Below are 19,868 nucleotides of genomic sequence, written 5' to 3'. Positions count from 1 at the left end.
TTTAAGGTTAATTTAAAGAGCATTTTGTCATGTTACACATTTTGTAATGTTATTCAATAATAAGAAATTAAATGAAAAAAATGATGCAAAACGTACTTGCAAAAACAACATGTATATTTAACTTCACGGCCATGATATGCCGCTTGTCACCATGGCACCGACTCGATCAACTTTGACTACTAATTACTCCATTGTTTGATATGTGCGTTTAGTGACTTGGTACATATAATCGATCTTTGTTTCTGAATATAAAAACATATTCTGTTCGAATCAATTTGATATATAATATGCAATCTACCATTCTCTCTAAATCGGAACACGTTTTATAAAGGTGTCATTTTTTATTTTTTTGCTGAAAAATTACAACAATCGTCCTGGACAACAATCAGAAAGTGATACTACTTGCAAGTTAAGGTAATACATGACAAGATAAATAAGAATTGAATACAAATGCAGATACTAGTGAAGAACATAAATGTAACTAAATTCAGATCCGGATAATGGAAAACTAAAAAAAATTGGTTGTCAACAACACTACATGATACAAGTAGCCAAAGGCCTTATCTTTTATAAGCAAAGCTATAACATTTTGTGAATCTCCAACTAGTCAACCGGAACCTCAACTTCCATCTTCAAGCCAGAGTTGCCAAGAATCTGCAATTAGAAACAATAACCGTTTAATACGAAGCACCAAATGCATAAGTAAACAGGTGAAAAAGTAAGGTTTTCCTTGTTCAAATTGCATTGTCTTTTATCAATCATCAGATACACACGGCCTAACCGGGGTTTCCCGTAACCGTCTATGACCCTTTCCCCGGCCATCTCAAAGATATGCAGCTAATGAGGTTTGAAAGCGAGAGCTCTTGTGGGGATACCAAATGCATAAATGAATTTTGTAAACCACACGGGTCCAAGCTCTAAAAACAACTAATCGGGCAAATTGAATATTGTATATATTGTAAACTGCATTCAATTAGAGAAAACATTACGGTAACATCACCTTCATGAAGTCAGATAGACATAGCAAAGAATCTTTCTTGTAACCAGCTTCTTCGAGAACATGTGTCAGTACAAGCTGTCAAAGCAGAATTACATAAAAATTGCATTTAGTTGAAGAAGACAAACTAGAAATCATAATATAAACTTTTTGTATACAATTATGAGTGACTTCTGTAAGTGATGCTTTCTATAAATTTATTGAATAATTGTTTACACTCTTCCATATTACGGGGTGTATACTCATTAAGTCATTAACAAAAGCGGGTTCATGGCAAATTATACTCACAGTATATCAAGATAGTTTTCATGACATTAGTTTAGATATATTAGATTAACTAGGAAATATAATATAATGGACCTTTTCAATATAATGCAGTTTGACTTCAGTGTTACACTAACTTTAACTCTCCTCCAGTCATTGATTGGATCATAAAGTAGATATACAGCGCCATTAAGTAACAAGAGAGAATTTGGAAAAGATTAACTTCTCATCAATCAAAATGTAGCCAACCATGGGCATGAAACAAGGAACAAAAATGCCAGAACAAAAAGACAAAACCACACAGATAGTCCCTGTGGTTTGTATGATCTTGCACGTTTAGTCACTAAGATTTTTAACTTTTGCAAGGATAGTCATCAGGTTTGCAAATTTTGCACGCTTAGTCACTCCGTCTAACAACCGTTTAAAATCCCTGTTAGATCCAATCATGTAAAGGTAGTTTAGTCCTCCTATTTTTTCTCTTTTTCAACCTAAATAAAAAACCCTAATTGTCCAACCCTAGATTTAAACCAAAATTAAATTATATAAAACCTTTGAATCAAATAAAAGTGGGTTTACGACATCAACAAATACTGGAGCAACATCAACACATACTGGAGTAATTAATATGTTTATATCAATTCTAAAATTCCAACGACCAAATTTTAAAGGTAAGACTAACATTGATTAATATGTTTTTATCAAACGCAAGTACTTTTGTTTTTATAAGAAACTTCAAATTCATATCAATTTCTGTAATTAAGAAAGTAGAATTTTAATACCAAATTCACAGCAGCTAGGTGAGTGAATGTGTGCAAAAAATGATTAAATAAACCTTAAGATTTTCAGCCTTAAGATGTGGACTGGTGTCATTATTTGTAGAAGTTGATGAAACAAGGAAAGACCCCTAATTTCAAAATCAAATTAAGTAATAATTAGGTTTACTACAATAGGAATTATAAATAAACTCACCAACACAATAATAGAGTGGGAAAGAGATAAGTGTACGAGCATTTGAGCAGAATTATAGAAACCGCAATCGAGTAGAATCGGCATTTGATCTTTTGGAACATCCATTTGTTTTTGTTTCCACATCGATTCGAGCGAGACACTTAAAATTAAAGCCCGCCTTTGATTCAAACCCAGAAACCCCTTTTTGGCAGAATGAAAAAGTTTTTGTAGGGTGTTTACTCACAGAGGGTTTTTAAAATTCTACATTTTCACTATATTTAAATTCAAACTCAATGTTTAGGTTGTTGATATAAATGTTTTATTTGTTTATTTTAAATTTGGTTTAGTTCTAGGGTTAGAACAATAAACCAAAACTAAAATAAATAAACAATCCAAACATTGAGTTTGAATTCTAAAATAGTGAAAACGTAGAATTCTAAAAATCCTTCGTGAGTAAACACTCATCAAAACAAGTTCATTCTGGCAAAAAGGGTTTCTGAATTTGAATCGAAGGTGGGCTTCAATTTTCAAGTGTCTCACTCACTCACTCGAATCGATATCGAACAAAAGATGGATGTTCAAAAAGATCAAATGTCAATTCTATTCGATTGCGATCTCTATAATTTTGCTCAAATGCTCGCACGGTTCTCTTTCCCACTATATTATTTGTTGGTGATAAGTTTGTTCACAGTTCCTATTGCAGTAAACCTAATTAGTACTTAATTTGATTTTGAAATTAGAGTTGTTTCCAAGTTTCATCAACTTCTGCAAATAATGACACCAGTCCACATCTTAAGGATTAAAATCTGATATGGTTTAATTTAATCATTTCATACACACACTCACTCACTGAACTGCTGTTGAATTTGAGATTAAATCTCTACTTTCTAACTTAAAGAAATTAATATAAATTTGAAGTTTCTTATAAAAACATAAGTACTTGTGTTTGATATAAACATATTAATTATAATAATTAAAGTTAGTGTAACCTTTATATTTTTTTATAAATTTGGTTGTTGGATTTTCAGAATTGATGTTGCTCCGCTATGTGTTGATGTTGCTCAAGTATGTGTTGATTTCCTATACCCACTTTTATTTGATTTAAATGTCTTATTTTAAGTATAGTTTTGGTTTAGTTCTAGGGTTGAACAATTAGGGTTTCTTATTTTGGTTAAAGAGCTAAAAAGAGAGAAAAATCAAAAGGACTAAACTACCCTCACGTGTTTTGCACATTATTAGGTTTAACGGGCATTTTAACGATCGTTAGATGAAGTGACTAAACGTGCAAGATTTGCAAATCTCAGTGACTATCCTTGCAAAAAGAAAAAGAGTTTTGTGACTAAACGTGCAAGATCATACAAACCACGGGGACTATCTGTGTAGTATTGTCCATTAAAATAAAATACAAGAAAACCCTCTAACTAACAACATTTACATACTGTTACAATACATAAGACATACGAATACACATTTAATGTTAGTAGGTAGTCGGTGCAATTAATGTAGTTAGTTGGGACAGTGCAATTAATGTAGTTAGTTGGGTTGCTGCATTTATTGGGCAGTAAGGTCTTGTATCTTGGGTCTATAAATATCCTCGTTGTATCTTGTAAATTTGTATCAATTAAGAGAGATGAAATTACAGAGAGTTTAGATGTTCGTAGATGTTAAATTTCATGGTATCAGAGCGTACCTGTTATCGTTTGAGTCTGGTCTGTAAGTCACCACCACCACCATAACCACCCACAGCCCATATCACTCCTGTCTCCAAAATTGAAACGTTTAGAAGTCACTTTTAGATCTCACCACCCCCGCCAAACGTCCCAGAAGGTCCCGAATTGTATTTCTGAAAAATACAAAAAAACTTCCGACCACCGTAAGCCACCCACGCGCCGCCTATCACCACCAGTCTCCGCCCGCTCGCCGGCGCGTGTAGGCGCGTGGATCACTCTCCACCGCCGGTTCTTTTGTCCGATCGTCAGTCTCGTGATTCCGATCATCTTTCCGGAATTTTATTCCGATTGCTCGCTGAAATTGCTCGCTGAAAGAAAAAAAAATAATAAAAAAAAAAAATAGAGGTCGACTGTGTTTTTTTATTTTGGTGATTCAATTCTCTTTCTAGCTTCTATCATATCCACTTATATCCACTACTAGTGGAGTTAGATATTTACAGCTTAAAAGTATATTTATTTTAAGCATATTTATATCCACCGCTAGTGGAGTTAGATATTTACAGCTTAAAAGTATATTTATTTTAAGCATATTTATATCCACCGCTAGTGGAGTTAGTTATATCCACTTAATATTTATTTTTAAGCTATATTTTAATTTTATTTTATTTCAGAAAAAAAAAAAAAAAAAAAATGAGCGATGAAAAGAAAATAGATGGTAATTTAAGCGAGACTATTCCTGTTGCAGCCCGTTTGACCGACAATAAACTTAATGGGTCTAATTTCTTTGAATGGAGTAAGACAATCCGTGTATATCTTAGGAGCATGGGAAAAGCTTCTCATCTTACTTCCGAACCTCCTAAAGATGATACACGGGATCTGTGGCTACAAAATGACGCCAGACTCTTTCTTCAAATTATGAATTCCATTGAATCTTCGGTTACTTCGTTGGTAAATCATTGTGAGTATGTAAAAGAGCTTATGGAGTATCTCGATTTTCTATATTCTGGAAAGAGCAATATCTCTAGAATATTTAATGTGTGCAAATCTTTTCATCGCGGTGAACAACACGATCGATCTTTAATGGCTTATGTTATGGAATTTAAGAAAACATATGAGGAGTTTAACTCTGTGATGCCTTTGAGTGCTGATATTAAGACTATGCAGACACAACGTGAGCAAGTAGCGGTCATGAGCTTTCTAACTGGTTTACGACCAGAACATGATGCTATTAAGTCCCAGTTTTTGAACGAGTCTACAATTCCCTCTCTTCAAGAAACATTTGCTCGTGTCCTCCGTCACGAGGATGTTAAAACACCTCAAGTTTCTGAGCACAACACTGCTCTTGTCAGTCGTGGAGGATTTAGAGGAGGAGGGAGGTCTCGTGGAGGCTATCGAGGAAGTTATCGAGGAAGTTATCGAGGAAGTTCAAGAGGAGGCCATACTGATAGAACAACGGAAGAACCCACTAATTCTGGTGTGGAGTGTTTTTATTGTCATGAACTTGGACATACTAAACGATTTTGCAAGAAATTGCAAACTCAAAATATGAGGAATAATCTTTCAGCACATGCTGCATCTTCAACTGTTGCAAATGGTGAATCTGTGAAACCTACTACTTCAACCGCTGCTTTTGCCGAAACAGGTAATGACACGTGTCTCTTATCATCAGCCTCCAAATGGGTCATTGATTCTGGTGCCTCAGATCATATGACAGGTAATAACCATCTTTACTCTGACTTCAATACACACTCATCGTATGTCACAATTGCAAATGGTACCACCTCCCCTGTTCTTGGTTCCGGCACTATCAACCTCACCCCATCTATATCTTTATCATCCGTTTTGTGTCTGCCTAATTTCTCATTTAACCTACTATCCGTCAGCAAACTTACTCGTGACTTAAATTGTGTAGCCTTACTGTTTCCTGACTCTTGTATCTTTCAGGATCTCTCGACGAAACAGATTATTGGTAAAGGACGGGTATCTGATGGACTTTACATACTTGAAACTACAACAAAAATTCCCCGATCATTAGTTTGCTCAAAGTCATCCTCTCCTCTTATGATGCATTGTCGGTTAGGTCATCCTTCTTTACAGAATCTGAAGAAACTATGTTCTAAGTTTTCCGGTTTATCCTCTTTATATTGTGAGTCTTGTCAGTTCGCTAAGCATCAACGAGTCCACTTAAGTCCTGGAGTCAATAAGCGGGCTGCGTCCCCATTTGAATTAGTACATTCTGATGTTTGGGGTCCGTGTTCTGTGACATCAAAATCTGGTTTTAAATATTTTGTTACTTTTATTGATGACTACTCTCGTGTTACATGGCTTTATTTAATGAAAAGTCGCTCGGAAGTGTTTAATCATTTTTGTTCCTTTGTTGCTGAAGTAAAAACACAATTTCATACTTCTGTTCTAACTCTGAGAAGTGATAACGCAAAAGAATTTCTCTCAGAGTCTTTTAAATCATATATGCTACAAGAAGGTATCATGCATGAGTCATCATGTGTTGATACACCAGCACAAAATGGGGTTGCGGAACGGAAAAATAGACACCTTCTTGAGGTGGCCCGAGCACTATTATTTCAAATGAATGTTCCAAAACCTTTTTGGGCTGATGCCGTATCAACTGCGTGCTTTCTTATAAATCGCATGCCGTCTGAAGTTCTTAATGGTGATATTCCATATAGTATTTTATTTCCTACAAAATCCTTGTTTCCAATCGAGCCTAAGATATTTGGTAGCACTTGTTTTGTTCGAGACACCCAACCTCACCTAACCAAATTAGATCCTAAATCTATTAAGTGTGTCTTTCTAGGATACTCTCGTCTTCAGAAAGGGTATAGATGCTTTTCACCAACTCTCCAACGCTATGTTGTTTCCAGAGACGTCACATTTCAAGAAGAATTACCGTTCTTTCCTACAACCATTTCTCGCAATCATGAGGAGAGTGATGACTTATTGAGATATAGCATGGAAGTTCCCACACCAGATCCCACACCAGATCCCACACCAGATCCCACACCAGATCCCACACCAGATCATACACCAGATCCCACACCAGAGCCCACACCATCAGAACAAACTGACCATTTTCAATATATATACAGTCGACGACCCCGTCCTACATCAGTGCCCGCTCCTGAGCCACAGTCATCGTCGGTAGATCCTCCCGGTGAGTCACCGAGTAATGTTTCTAGTGATATTCATGATACCCAATCTTCCGATTCTGATTCTGATATACCGATTGCTCTTCGAAAAGGTAAACGTAAGTGTACTTATCCTATTGCTTCCTTTGTCTCTTATGATAAATTGTCCGTCTCTTCTCGTGCTTTTGTTGCCACTTTAGACTCTGTCTCCATTCCGAAAACTGTTGGTGAAGCTTTGGCTCATTCTGGATGGCGTGCTGCTATGATTGAGGAAATGAATGCACTCGATCATAATGGCACCTGGGCATTAGTTAACTTACCTGTTTCTAAAAAGGTAATTGGTTGTAAGTGGGTTTTCACGGTAAAGGTTAATCCTGATGGTTCTTTGGCACGGTTGAAAGCTCGTTTAGTTGCTAAGGGATATGCTCAAACATATGGGGTGGATTATTCTGAGACATTTTCTCCTGTTGCTAAACTCACATCTATCAGATTATTCGTTTCTTTAGCTGCTACATATCAATGGACACTTCACCAACTTGATGTGAAAAATGCTTTTTTACATGGAAATTTGCAAGAAGAAGTCTATATGGAGCAACCACCTGGGTTTGTTGCTCAGGGGGAGTCTGGTAAAGTATGCAAATTACGAAAAGCAATTTACGGTTTGAAGCAATCTCCTCGTGCCTGGTTCGGAAAATTCAATGCGGTAGTTAGAAACTTTGGCCTAAGAAGAAGTGCATATGATCACTCCGTATTCTTCGCTTCATCAAACTCTGGGTGCATCTTGCTTGTTGTTTATGTGGATGACATTGTAATTACTGGGAGTGATAAAGAAGGAATTCACAAGTTAAAAACATTCTTAAGTACTCAATTTCAAACGAAGGACCTTGGTCCTTTGAAATATTTTCTCGGTATTGAAGTCTCTCGAAATAAAAGAGGTATTTTCTTATCTCAGAGAAAGTATTGCCTTGATGTGCCCAGTGATTCTGGGATGATTAATGCAAAAACTTGTGAAACACCAATGATACCTAGTGTAAAGTTAAAAACTGACGAAGGAGAACTTCTTATGAACCCAGAAAAATATAGAAGGATTGTTGGCAAGCTAAATTATCTTACACTCACCCGTCCTGATATTGCTTTCCCGGTGAGTGTTGTTAGTCAGTTCTTGTCATCTCCGAGAACCTCACATTGGGATGCTGTCACTCATATCTTAAAGTACTTAAAAAGTACACCTGGTCGTGGTCTTTTATACCAGAATCATGGTCATCACACTATTGAGGGATTTTCTGATGCTGATTATAATGGTGATCCTGCAACTAAACGCTCTACAACTGGTTATTGTGTCTTTGTTGGAGGAAATCTTGTATCTTGGAAAAGTAAGAAACAAAATGTGGTATCTCGTTCAAGTGCGGAATCTGAGTATCGAGCCATGGCCCAGACAACTTGTGAACTTATTTGGGTTCGTAACCTTCTTAGCGAGATTGGTTTTGCTCAGTCCGAACCAATGAATCTGTGGTGTGATAACAAAGCAGCTATTCATATTGCAAGCAACCCCGTTTTCCATGAAAGGACCAAACATATTGAAGTTGACTGTCATTTTACTCAAGAAAAGTTAGAAGAAGGAATTATTCAAACACCTCATATCAAAAGTAATGAACAGTTGGCTGACTTATTCACCAAAGCATTACCTAGAAATTGTATCCGTCAGTTTTGTGACAAGCTGGGCATGATCAATATCTATGCTCCAGCTTGAGGGGGAGTGTTACAATACATAAGACATACGAATACACATTTAATGTTAGTAGGTAGTCGGTGCAATTAATGTAGTTAGTTGGGACAGTGCAATTAATGTAGTTAGTTGGGTTGCTGCATTTATTAGGCAGTAAGGTCTTGTATCTCGGGTCTATAAATATCCTCGTTGTATCTTGTAAATTTGTATCAATTAAGAGAGATGAAATTACAGAGAGTTTAGATGTTCGTAGATGTTAAATTTCACATACTACACACACAAACAATATACCTATATCCACCCACCCCTTTAAAAAAAAAAAAAAAAAATGAGAATAGGAATTTGACATCCTCAACTTGGATAGCTGTTTAAACTGATGTAAACTGAAACTGATGCAAAGGGAAGATATTTGTGATAACATCAGCCAGCTAATTTTGTGTTGGTAGATAGCTAAGTTCAATCAATAACGCCATGACTTTTTCTCGTGTAAAGTGATAATCCAGTTCAATATGTTTTGTACTCATGGAAAATAAGATTCTTAGCTATGTGAAGAGCGGATTGATAATCACAGTGACGAGTAACATATTTTAGATTGGTAATGGTAATGCCCAATTCGTCGAATAAACGAACCAACCATGTAAGTTCATCAACATTAGCCATTACACGATATTCGGCCTCGGAAGAAGAACGAGAAATAGTAGACTGCTTCTTAGACTTCCAACTTATTTGAGAACAACATACCACGTGACTAAACGACAACAAATTGAACATGCCGCCCAATCAGAATCTGAATAAGAATGAAGACTAAGATGTGTCGAGTCGTTGAGAAGAATTTTGTGACCACCAATACCCTTCAAATATTTCAATTAATGATGAACACCATCCATGTGAAATTGTTGTGGAATCTTCATAAATTGACTTAAGTAAGAACCGAAAATGCCAAAACGATATCCCGAGAAAACACATGGAGTGGCCCGAGATTCGAATTTTAGACGAGCATATTTAAGCGTTGAAACATAACAAAGAAAACCAAAGGAACGAATATGATAATATGAAGGAACCTCTTTCTTTAAAAGTTCATAAGGTGTATTAATAATGGATATATATTGATTACATAGGAAGCGATAGGAATGCATGGAGTCTCCCAATAAGCAATATGGAGATTAGTTTGAAAAAATAAAGCACTAGCAGTTTCAAGCAAATGTTTATGTTTTCATTCAACGACACCATTTTGTTGAGGTGTGGCGTTACGAGAAGTTTGACTAATAATTCCTTTGTTAGAATGTAATGCATTAGGTTTCATGTCTTTGAATACAATGCCATTGTCCGAGTGGATGATTTTAACAATAATGTGAAAGTGGTGCTCAATGTGAATGAGAGCAATAAGAGTTTGAAATGCCGCACACTTGATACCAAGAAAATGGGTCCAAGTTGTACGATAAAAATTGTCAACAATGGTCAGAAAATACCTAGACCCATTGGGCCTAGGACGAGAATACGGGCCACAAAAATCGACATGAATAAATTCAAAAATAGTAGAGGTTTCGATATTGCTCGAAGAAAATGGAAGTGAGTTCATTCTAGCTTTTGGACATGTGTTACATATCATGACAACTACAAAAGGATTACATTTCAAAGAGCTAATACGTTTAATCCTATCAAAAGGTACATGGCTAAGACGACAATGCCAAAGTTGAGCCGAACACGTATTTGATGAAGCATAAAGGGACCAAGAACGAGATGGGAGATGAATATCAATTGAAACTGAAGCGAATAAGAAAATGAACCAAAGAAAGATGGATAAAAAAACTACCTTGATACCATAGCAAGTCACAGAGAAACATGAAACAAAAATGCCAACAAAATAAAATACAAGAAGACCCTCTAAGTAATAACATTGACATAAAAACAATATACATACATACACATTAAGAAATAAAATTTGTAAATTTTCACGAGATTTATGGAACTTTATGTAGTGTGAGGTATGTGAAAGTGAGATAGATATAGGCAATATAGCTACATTTACAGGAATAGAAATGATATAATGTTATAAATGAAATAAACAAATATGCTTTCGTTACTAGCAACTCTCTGTATCCTTCATAGGGTAACAAGACTTCTCAAACTTTCAGGCCTCCCTTTTCCAAAATGATTAATACTTACGCATTTAAACTTTAAAGACAATCTTTTTTTTTATTGATGTTGATATGATATTGATATTTATATTGATATTGATATTGATACGCATCATTTATTGTTTTGTGTGTGTGTGTGCGCGTGCGCGCCTGCCTATTTGACCTCAGTACTGATCATGTTCTATTTTATGCTGAAAAGTCTTGGAAGTTGCTTATCAAGTGCTCTTAGTAACTAATCAGTAATCACAAACACATCTTAAGGCCATCATCACACCATCATAGATTCATAGTGTTGCTAATCGATCATTAAAACACTTCTATCTCTAGCATTTGTAACTCAAACTCTTCAAAAACTACAATACTAGTTGATGCATAAACTTTTCAGTAAGGGGAGAATATGCATGTTCTAAAGCATAGTTACCTACATAAGCGGCTTTATGTAGAATTTGAATGAGTGCTACTAAAAATTCCAAATAATGAGTACCCTACGTATGTTATTTGAGATTCTACTTTGCAAGTTAAAACACATATCCTTTCTCACACCATTTTAACTCATAGTACCTTGTACTCCCTTGTTCCCACAAAAATTACAGCAATTATTTTTCGTGCAAAATATTTTCAGCATATTTCCCTATAATTCTAAGTTACTAAGCTATCTGGTCAAAATAATTTGCTTGAATTCAACGTTGAACGTATTGTGTGAAGTGTTATGACAGTTAGCTATATCAACATCTTTTATATCTCGTGTCCAGGTTAAATATTACAAATTATTGTAACCAAACAAGAAGATAAGGAACCTTTATCGGTGATAAACTCACCTCCCTTTGTTGTTCAGAAATGAATTGTCCGGTTAAATCTCGTAACACATCTAACAAATCAGAGAATGCAACCTTCCCATTTCCATCGGAATCATAAACTTTAAATATAACTGCAAAAGTATAAAATCCACTTTTAACATTTAAAAAAGATTTACAGATGTGCACATGTAAATAATAACTCAAACTTTTACATAATACGAAAAGATTGTAATTACATTCCACTTTATGTTGTAAGGTGGCTCGAGAACTAAATGCAGACAAAAACGCCACAAACTCCTTGAAATTTAAGCCATCAATCATCCTGAATAATCTCTGAGAAGAAAAGCATGAATCCAATAGTTAATGATAGATTTTAACTTCAATAACAATTTTAACTACAGTTACAAATAACTGAAGATAAATTAGGTTTTCACTTGAAAACATGAGAAACAATGCTTTCGTACAGGTTTATATTTAACAACTTATGCTCATATTAAAAGAAAATAATAATCATATTATAAACACCTTATTTCACCGAAGATAATACACAATTACACAAACAATTTTCTTTGTCTAACGACTTAGAATATGCTTGTATCTGCTTTTAAAAATGCAATAAGTTAGGTGTTTGCCTTTGTTTATTTTATAGGCTTTTCGGCTTACTTGAGTTTAAAAAGGCCAATAAACTCATCCAACGTGCACCCAATGTCCATATTGTACTTACATTTGCTATTTTTAATGCATCCAACTATCCAAAAGTGTGTTTTAGCGTATAATCATCAATGGGTATTGAGTTTAGCCCGAAAGACGGTAAAAAAAGATCTTCTTCGACCCGCTGCCACAAGATTCGCCACGGCATTTTTAACCATTCAAAGTGTTTATGAATCAAAGGCTCATTTGCAACAAATGTTTGTGTCAAATGAATGGAGGACGTGTGATTGGTCTAACAAACCCGATGGGAAAGAGGTAAAGAAGATAGTGATGGATGAGAGACAATTTTGGCATTCGGTGGTTTATTCTCTTAAAACCACAATGCCTCTTGTTGAGGTTTTACGACTTGTTGATGGGGAGAAAACACCGGCAATGGGGTTTATATATGGAGCCATGGATGAGTGCAAAGAAAAGATTGCAAAAAACTTTGATGGCGAGCTCTCTTCTTATAAAGAGATATGGGAAATCATAGATAAAAAGTGGGATTATCAAATGCATCGTGACTTGCATGCGGCTGCGTACTACTTGAATCCACAATATCGATGGAGTCCCAATGTATCCGAGCATGCGGAGATAAAGAGAGGGTTATACGATGTCATGAATAGACTCGTCAGGGATACGAGAGTCTATATGAAGATTGAAGATCAATTGATTGCCTACAAAGATAAACAAGGGTTGTTTAGTTATAGAGAATCTTTGGCAACGTACAAGACACGTCCACCGGGTAAATCATTAATTATGGTTAATCATTTAGATTTGGCCTTTTAGGTGTTTTACTCAATTAGTGAATGCTACTGTTTGTTATTTACTAATATTTCTTCTTAAACATAATATATAGTTCAATGGTGGGACTAATATGGAGATGATACACCAGAACTCAAGGCCTTTGCACTAAACGTTTTGGGGCTTACATGTTCGGCTTCAGCTTGTGAGCATAATTGGAGTACGTTCAACCAAGTGCATACAAAAAGAAGAAACCGTTTAGGTACTAAAAGAATGAATGACTTGGTGTACATCATGTACAATAGAAAGTTAAAGCAAAAATTCATGAAGAAGGCGACCTTAAAAGAAGAAGAAGATCCTTTATTCATTGAAAATGTCATGTCTGATGATGAGTGGTTAGTTGGTGAGTCAAGTGATACTCATGTTGAAGAAGATGGTGGGGAAGATAACATTGAAGGTGGATACGGAAGTAGTGGTGCAATTAGGGAGGAAGTTGGTTGTTCATCATCCAAGAAAAGAAAAGCCGTTCAACTTAATTTGATTGATGAGGATGATGACGAAGTGAATTTGAATGTGGAAGATCATGATGACTCGGATGATGATGTTGATTATACTTATTGAGCTTGATTATAAACTTTGTTTAGTGTTTTTTATGAGTATTTGTTGATGTAATGAACTTATACTGATGATGAGTGGTTAGTTGGTGAGTCAAGTGATACTCACGTTGAAGAAGATGGTGGGGAAGATAACATTGAAGGTGGATACGGAAGTAGTGGTGCAATTAGGGAGGAAGTTGGTTGTTCATCATCCAAGAAAAGAAAAGTCGTTCAACTTAATTTGATTGATGAGGATGATGACGAAGTGAATTTGAATGTGGAAGATCATGATGACTCGGATGATGATGTTGATTATACTTATTGAGCTTGATTATAAACTTTGTTTTGTGTTTTTTATGAGTATTTGTTGATGTAATGATCTTATATTTTGAAATGGTTGAAACTTGTAATGAACTTATAATTTTCTATGTATTTTTTTAACTCCGCCTCGAACGTACGCCTCGGTTCGCCTCGAGGCATACGCCTCGCCTCACAAAGGGAAAACGCCTCGCCTCACGTTTCCGTTTTTTTAAACCTTGCGTATTATGTTGTACTTTTACTTATGTGTCACTTATACAGATGCCACACGACACCTTAAAATGATTGACATGTCAACAAAATACATTAAAACACACTTTTTGAAAGTTAGATGGACCAAAAAATAGCAAACCTAAGTTGGTTACACACAATATACATTGAGTACCAGTTGGATGCATTTTAATGGGTGCCCGGTCCGACAGACATGCGATCCCTTTTTTACGGCTTAGCTTATCAACTTGAGCTTATAAGCTTCAATAAACCTTATACTCTGGTTGATAGCTCATAAGCTGTTAGCTTATAGTTTTATTTCTTTTTATTTTTATTTTTATTTTTTGTTTAAGCTAATCCAAACACCCCCTATATATAAATTCAATGATCCCTAACACGCTAAACTTACATGCTTATAAATAAGCTAAAAACACAAAAATACAATCTCTAACATAAAAACCAACAACCAAATAGTACAATGTTTGCAAGGATCAAGTAGAACAAACCTGAGAAAGCGGATTAACAGCGAATTCAGGAACCGAAAGGAATTCATCAGCAGATATGAATCCACCACTGTTACGATCCAACTGACAAAACCTTTGGTACAATGAAACTATCTCTTGTTGCGAAACTGCATTCAAATCAAATTAAACAAACTAATTAATCAAATTTACAAAACCAATTAGCTAAAAAACAATTATTTGATGACTTACAGGTATTGTTGCAATGTTCTTGGACTTCTTCGATGTCGTATTGAGTGAGCATTGACGATGTATTCCCCATGATTTCAGGTGGAGTTTGTTAATTTGCTAAATTTGAGGTAATAGAAGAAAGAAACCCTAGTTGTTAATTGTTGATTTGGTGAGCAGCACAACAACAACAACGGCAACTATACATATGAATTGTACATGTAATTAGGAAGAAACAGGTGGGTTAGTTGTGATCTTGAAAGTGGATTTGGGAAAGTTTTGACTTTTTGACTAATTGTTTTATGACCTTTTATTTGGGCTTTTTATGTTGTACTTTCGTGTTCAACACACGATCCAGAACTCCAGAAGACTCTGTATCTAAAAGTTGTGCTACATTTAACAAAACTGAAAAATTTAGTCCTCAATAATTTATAATCAAATAAATTTAATTTAATTTTGAATAAAAATAAACGGTTTAATAATTATTTTGATTTAATAATATAAATTAGTTAAAATTACTTTATTAACATGTTATATGAATAAAAAAATTAATATACTTGTTTGTTAATTGTCTTATATCTAATTTGAGGAGGACAGATAATTTAGGTGCTTAATGGTTACGAGAGTGTTGTAACTCTGAATGGTTCGGCACTGAACGGTATCATATGTGATTCAGAGGTCATAAACAACAACGTTGAATGCTAATGGTTCAGCATTCAATGTTTAACGATTCAATTAAGAGGTAAACAAATACACCCTTATTTTTTTAAGAAAATATGAGATTTTATTAATATTGAACAAGACACCATCGAAAAAACGGACTATCAAACCACCACCAGACAACCGAACCACCACCATACCAATGAACCATGACTGGACCATCAGACCATCACCGGACCACCACCACCGGAACACCAAACCACCACCGAAGCACCACTTGAGTACCGGCGGACCATTATCGGACAATCGGAACAACGAACCATTACCGAACCACCAAACCACCACCGGACCAACGAACCACCATCGAAACAACGAACCATAATCGAAACAAAGAACCATGACCGGACCACCACCGAAACACCACTAGATCACCACAAAACCAACCGTTACCAAATCAACCATAAATAGGAGTAACTAGCAAAAAGGGCCCGCGCGATGCCGCGGGGCAACGGGTGTTTTTAGATACACGTAGTTAGTACCTAGGTGTGTATATGTATTGAATATACTCCGAGGTATTTAGCTTTTTTTTAGAAGTGTGCGAACGTAGTTAGTTTTGTTTTATTAATAAAATTATTTCGAGTCTAATGGTGAAGGCAAAAAAATTCAACTCGCAGTGAGCAGGAAGATACAGGCTGTCATTGTGTTCAGTGTTTTTTAAAAATGTCCGTTGTAACACCCCGTTTTCCCGTACGTATCGAAAGGTACATACTTAATCATTTATACGTTTGTAACTCGCTAGATTATGCGTAATTGTATAGATATATGTGTAGATATATATATATATATATATATATATATATATATATATATATATATATATATATATATATATATACTTGATAATGTGTGTGCCTACAAGTTTAGTCTTATGAGACTATTGTTGAAGTTTAGGCGAATGTAGGAAGCGGGATTTAAGTGAACAAATTAAATAAAATCGAAAAGTGTTTAAGTTGGTCGAGCTGTCCAGTTCTAGCCTTAGGCCGCGCCGCGACATTTGGGTCCGCGCCGCGGCATAACAAGCAAATTTAGATCGGAAGTTGGTTTAAGAAGGGTCTAATTTCCCTTTATGTGTCGCGCCGCGACGAGTAAGGTCGCGCCGCGACAGTTCTGCTGAACTGGTGTCGGATTTAGCTCATTTTAAGGGTTTTTAAGGGGCAAAATGGTAAATTGACATGTGGATCTGATGGGAGCTTTAACTCTCCACCACATACTCATTTATTTCATTTCCTTTTCCTTTTTCTTTCCTATTTCTCTCCCAAAACACAAAACATACTTAGTTTAATCTTGAGATTTGGAGTTGGAGAATTGTGAATCAAACCTAGGAGCGAGATTTAAAGTTGTTCCTTGTGTCTCTAGCTACGCGTGGATAGTCTTGGTAAGTTCTAACTCTAAGTTTTGAGTTTTAATTGGTTAATGACCAGGGTTTTGGGTACTAGAGATTTGTAAGACCCATTTGGTGGTAAAATGGGTGAGTTTGGGTTATGTTGTTGTAATGAAACCCTAATAGCCACAATCTAGGGTTTTGACCTTGTGATTTGAGGTTGTAAGTGTCAATTGGTGTTGTTAGTCACTAATGCACTTTAAGAATTATGAAAGAAGTGTTAATGGGTAAGTTTGACTTGATTGTGAGTCTAAGTAACATAAAATGGGTCAAAATGTACTAATTGACCTAATTAGATGAAATGGGTATGGATTACCCTAAGTTTTGTGTTAATTGAAGTTAATAGACTTTAATTCACTAGTCTTAGTGATTAAAGTCGAGACTTGGCCATTTATGGGCGGTTGTGAGTAGTTGAGTCATTTAATGCAATTTGGGTCATTAAATGCTCAAGTGGGAGTATTGTGGTTAATCCCACTAGTTGTGAAATTGAATGTGCACTTAATGATTTAGGTACATTGCGTTGAAGCTTGGAAGTGCTAAATCATCACCCTTGTGACAAGGTGAGTGGAATAATTATGCTTTCATGTATATGGCGTGTTTATTTGTGAATGTTATGGTATGAACCACGTGCCGGTAGTGCCATAACATGTGTGGGATGGGATGTGAACCACGAGCCGGTTGCATCGAGTGTGAACCACGAGCCGGTAACACTATAAACTAAGATGTGAACCACGAGCCGGTAGCATCGAGTGTGAACCACGAGCCGGTAGCACTATAAAAGAGTATTACTCGAGCGTATGGTGTGAACCACGAGCCGGTAGCACCATAGCGTTATTGGTTAACCATATTGAGATTGTTGTTTGTTTAGCATATAAAATATATTGAGTTGAGTATATGCTAATGAAGTGGCGTGATAATGTACGACTTGTTAGTGTTACGGGTATGTTGACATGCTAATTGAGTTACAAGTTCGTATGAGGTATTTGGTATTGTGATTGCAAATGGATAGGTTATATATATGTATGTATAATTGTTGCACTTACTAAGCATTGCTTACCCTCTCGTTGTTTACCATTTTATAGGTTCCGGCTTGGACAAGGGTAAGGGCATACGGTTGGATTAGTTGTCTCCCGTTTGTGTTGACAGGGGATGCTTTTGGGATAGCTTTTGAAGTGGCCGAACGTTTTGGGTAGTTTAGCCCCAAACCATGCTCGAGTGTCGTTTGGATTATAAACTATTATTTGTTTATGGTCAAACTTGTATCACATTCGTTAATGGCCCTTGTGCCTTTTTGTAAACATTAAACTCGTAGTATGTTTTGACGAATCGTGTGGAATGTGTTACATATTTAATTGGCGCATAAATGTGTATTATATTTATAAAAAAAAAAAATTATCGTACGGAGTACGGGTTGGGTTGTTTCAAGTGGTATCAGAGCATGGTCTAAGGGATTTAGGCGACTTGAGATAGGTGCCTAGACTTGGGCTTATTGTGTGAGCGCTTTATGCGGGACTTGTAGGACTTTGGGTCTAATCGGGAATTGTTAGTGCCTTGGTTTATGTGAACTAACCTTGTGCTAATTTTTTTGTATTGTGTTTAGCAATCATCAAGCAAGACGGACGTTGTACTAGCGAGTTAATGCGACGTGCTCGCGTAACAACGATTAGCTACCGTTGTTACGGGTGCAAATCGTGTCAAACGAGTAATGTACGACGATTGTTGAGCAAGATGGGGTAGTGTGGTGTATATGTATATACTTACGTGTTATGTCTTTTCGTTACATGGTTTAACCTATTCCTTTTTATAGAATGAAGACGAGAAACGGTCCCGATCATGATAACGGAAGTACGATCGAGGACGCCGAATTTTCGGCTAAGGTTGAGGCCGTCTTTAAAAAGTTAAAAGCGGATTTTCTTACGGATCCGAAAGGTTTTCCAAGATTTGGTCGATGGGCAAGTGACCGATTTGATAAATGAGCGAATGAAGGCCACTATCGAAGAGGCCCTTGATGCTAGAAACATTTATCCTCGCGGTGAAGGAGGTGAAGGAAGACGGGACTTCCACTACAAGAATTTCAAGGATACTCAACCTTCGATGTTTAATGGGGTGAGGGATCCATTGAAAAGCACTTGTTGGATTTCCGATATCGAGGGAGCGTTCCGTACCGCGGAGTGTCCTCCCGAGAAGAAGACGAGATATGGGTCTAGCATGTTACGTGAAGAAGGCAAGTTGTGGTGGGACGATAAAATCAATTTGTATGGTGAAGAGCAATGCATGAGCTTGACATAGGAGGAGTTTAAGAAGGAATTTTTCCAAGAATACCGAACTTCTTCCGACCTTGATAGAATTCGGGACGAGTTGCATCATTTGCAACAAGGTTCAATGGACTTGGTTACTCTCAAGTCTACCTTTTTGGCAAAGACTCGTTTTTGCCCGGAATATGTTGGAGACGATCACAAGCTAATGAAAGATTTCTACCGTACCTTGAATGATGAGTTAAAGGGTAAGATTAGTCGGGGAATGGCTAAGACTTTTGAAGAGCTATTCGAGTTGGCTCGGGGTTTTGAGCCGGAGGTTCCAAGGAAGAGTGATTTCACTTTTTCTAAAAGAAAGTTTGAAGGTTCGAGTCATTCGAACTTTTCCAATAAAAAGAACAAGAAAGGCTTCGAAAGCGTTAATAGTGTGAAGAAGGGTGCTTCCGGGGGTTTCGGGCCCACGTGTTATAATTGTAATCAAAGAGGACACATGGCCCGTGATTGCACCAAGGCGTCAACCAAAGTCACTTGCTTTAATTGTGGTAAAGAGGGGCACAAGAGGCAGGAATGCCCCGATTT

General features: G+C 36.3%; 1 protein-coding gene across 1 annotated transcript; it reads right to left on the bottom strand.

Moving 5' to 3' along the window:
- Positions 1 to 339: 339 nt before the first annotated feature.
- On the bottom strand, positions 340 to 15,211 carry LOC139884943 (uncharacterized). Its single transcript, XM_071868904.1, has 6 exons — positions 14,958 to 15,211; positions 14,751 to 14,875; positions 11,923 to 12,019; positions 11,708 to 11,817; positions 1,001 to 1,075; positions 340 to 654 (listed from the first exon to the last, which is right to left on the bottom strand). The coding sequence occupies exons 1-6, from the start codon at positions 15,025 to 15,027 to the stop codon at positions 604 to 606; spliced, it is 528 nt and encodes a 175-aa protein (XP_071725005.1). The 5' UTR covers positions 15,028 to 15,211; the 3' UTR covers positions 340 to 603.
- Between the last annotated feature and the right edge of the window lie 4,657 nt (positions 15,212 to 19,868).

Source organism: Rutidosis leptorrhynchoides, chromosome 1 (genome assembly GCF_046630445.1).
Source record: "Rutidosis leptorrhynchoides isolate AG116_Rl617_1_P2 chromosome 1, CSIRO_AGI_Rlap_v1, whole genome shotgun sequence".
NCBI lineage: Eukaryota > Viridiplantae > Streptophyta > Magnoliopsida > Asterales > Asteraceae > Rutidosis > Rutidosis leptorrhynchoides.
This window is presented reverse-complemented; position numbering and strand designations above follow the sequence as displayed.

What these genes read in the sequence shown, in the direction of transcription:
- LOC139884943 (XM_071868904.1), bottom strand. Translation starts at nt 15,027, where the DNA reads ATGGGGAATACATCGTCAATGCTCACTCAATACGACATCGAAGAAGTC. An exon ending in CTGTTAATCCGCTTTCTCAG is followed by an intron (nt 12,020 to 14,750) that starts GTTTGTTCTACT and finishes TTTTCTTCTCAG; the next exon opens with AGATTATTCAGGATGATTGA. An exon ending in TTTCTGAACAACAAAGGGAG is followed by an intron (nt 1,076 to 11,707) that starts GTGAGTTTATCA and finishes CTGCTTTGACAG; the next exon opens with CTTGTACTGACACATGTTCT.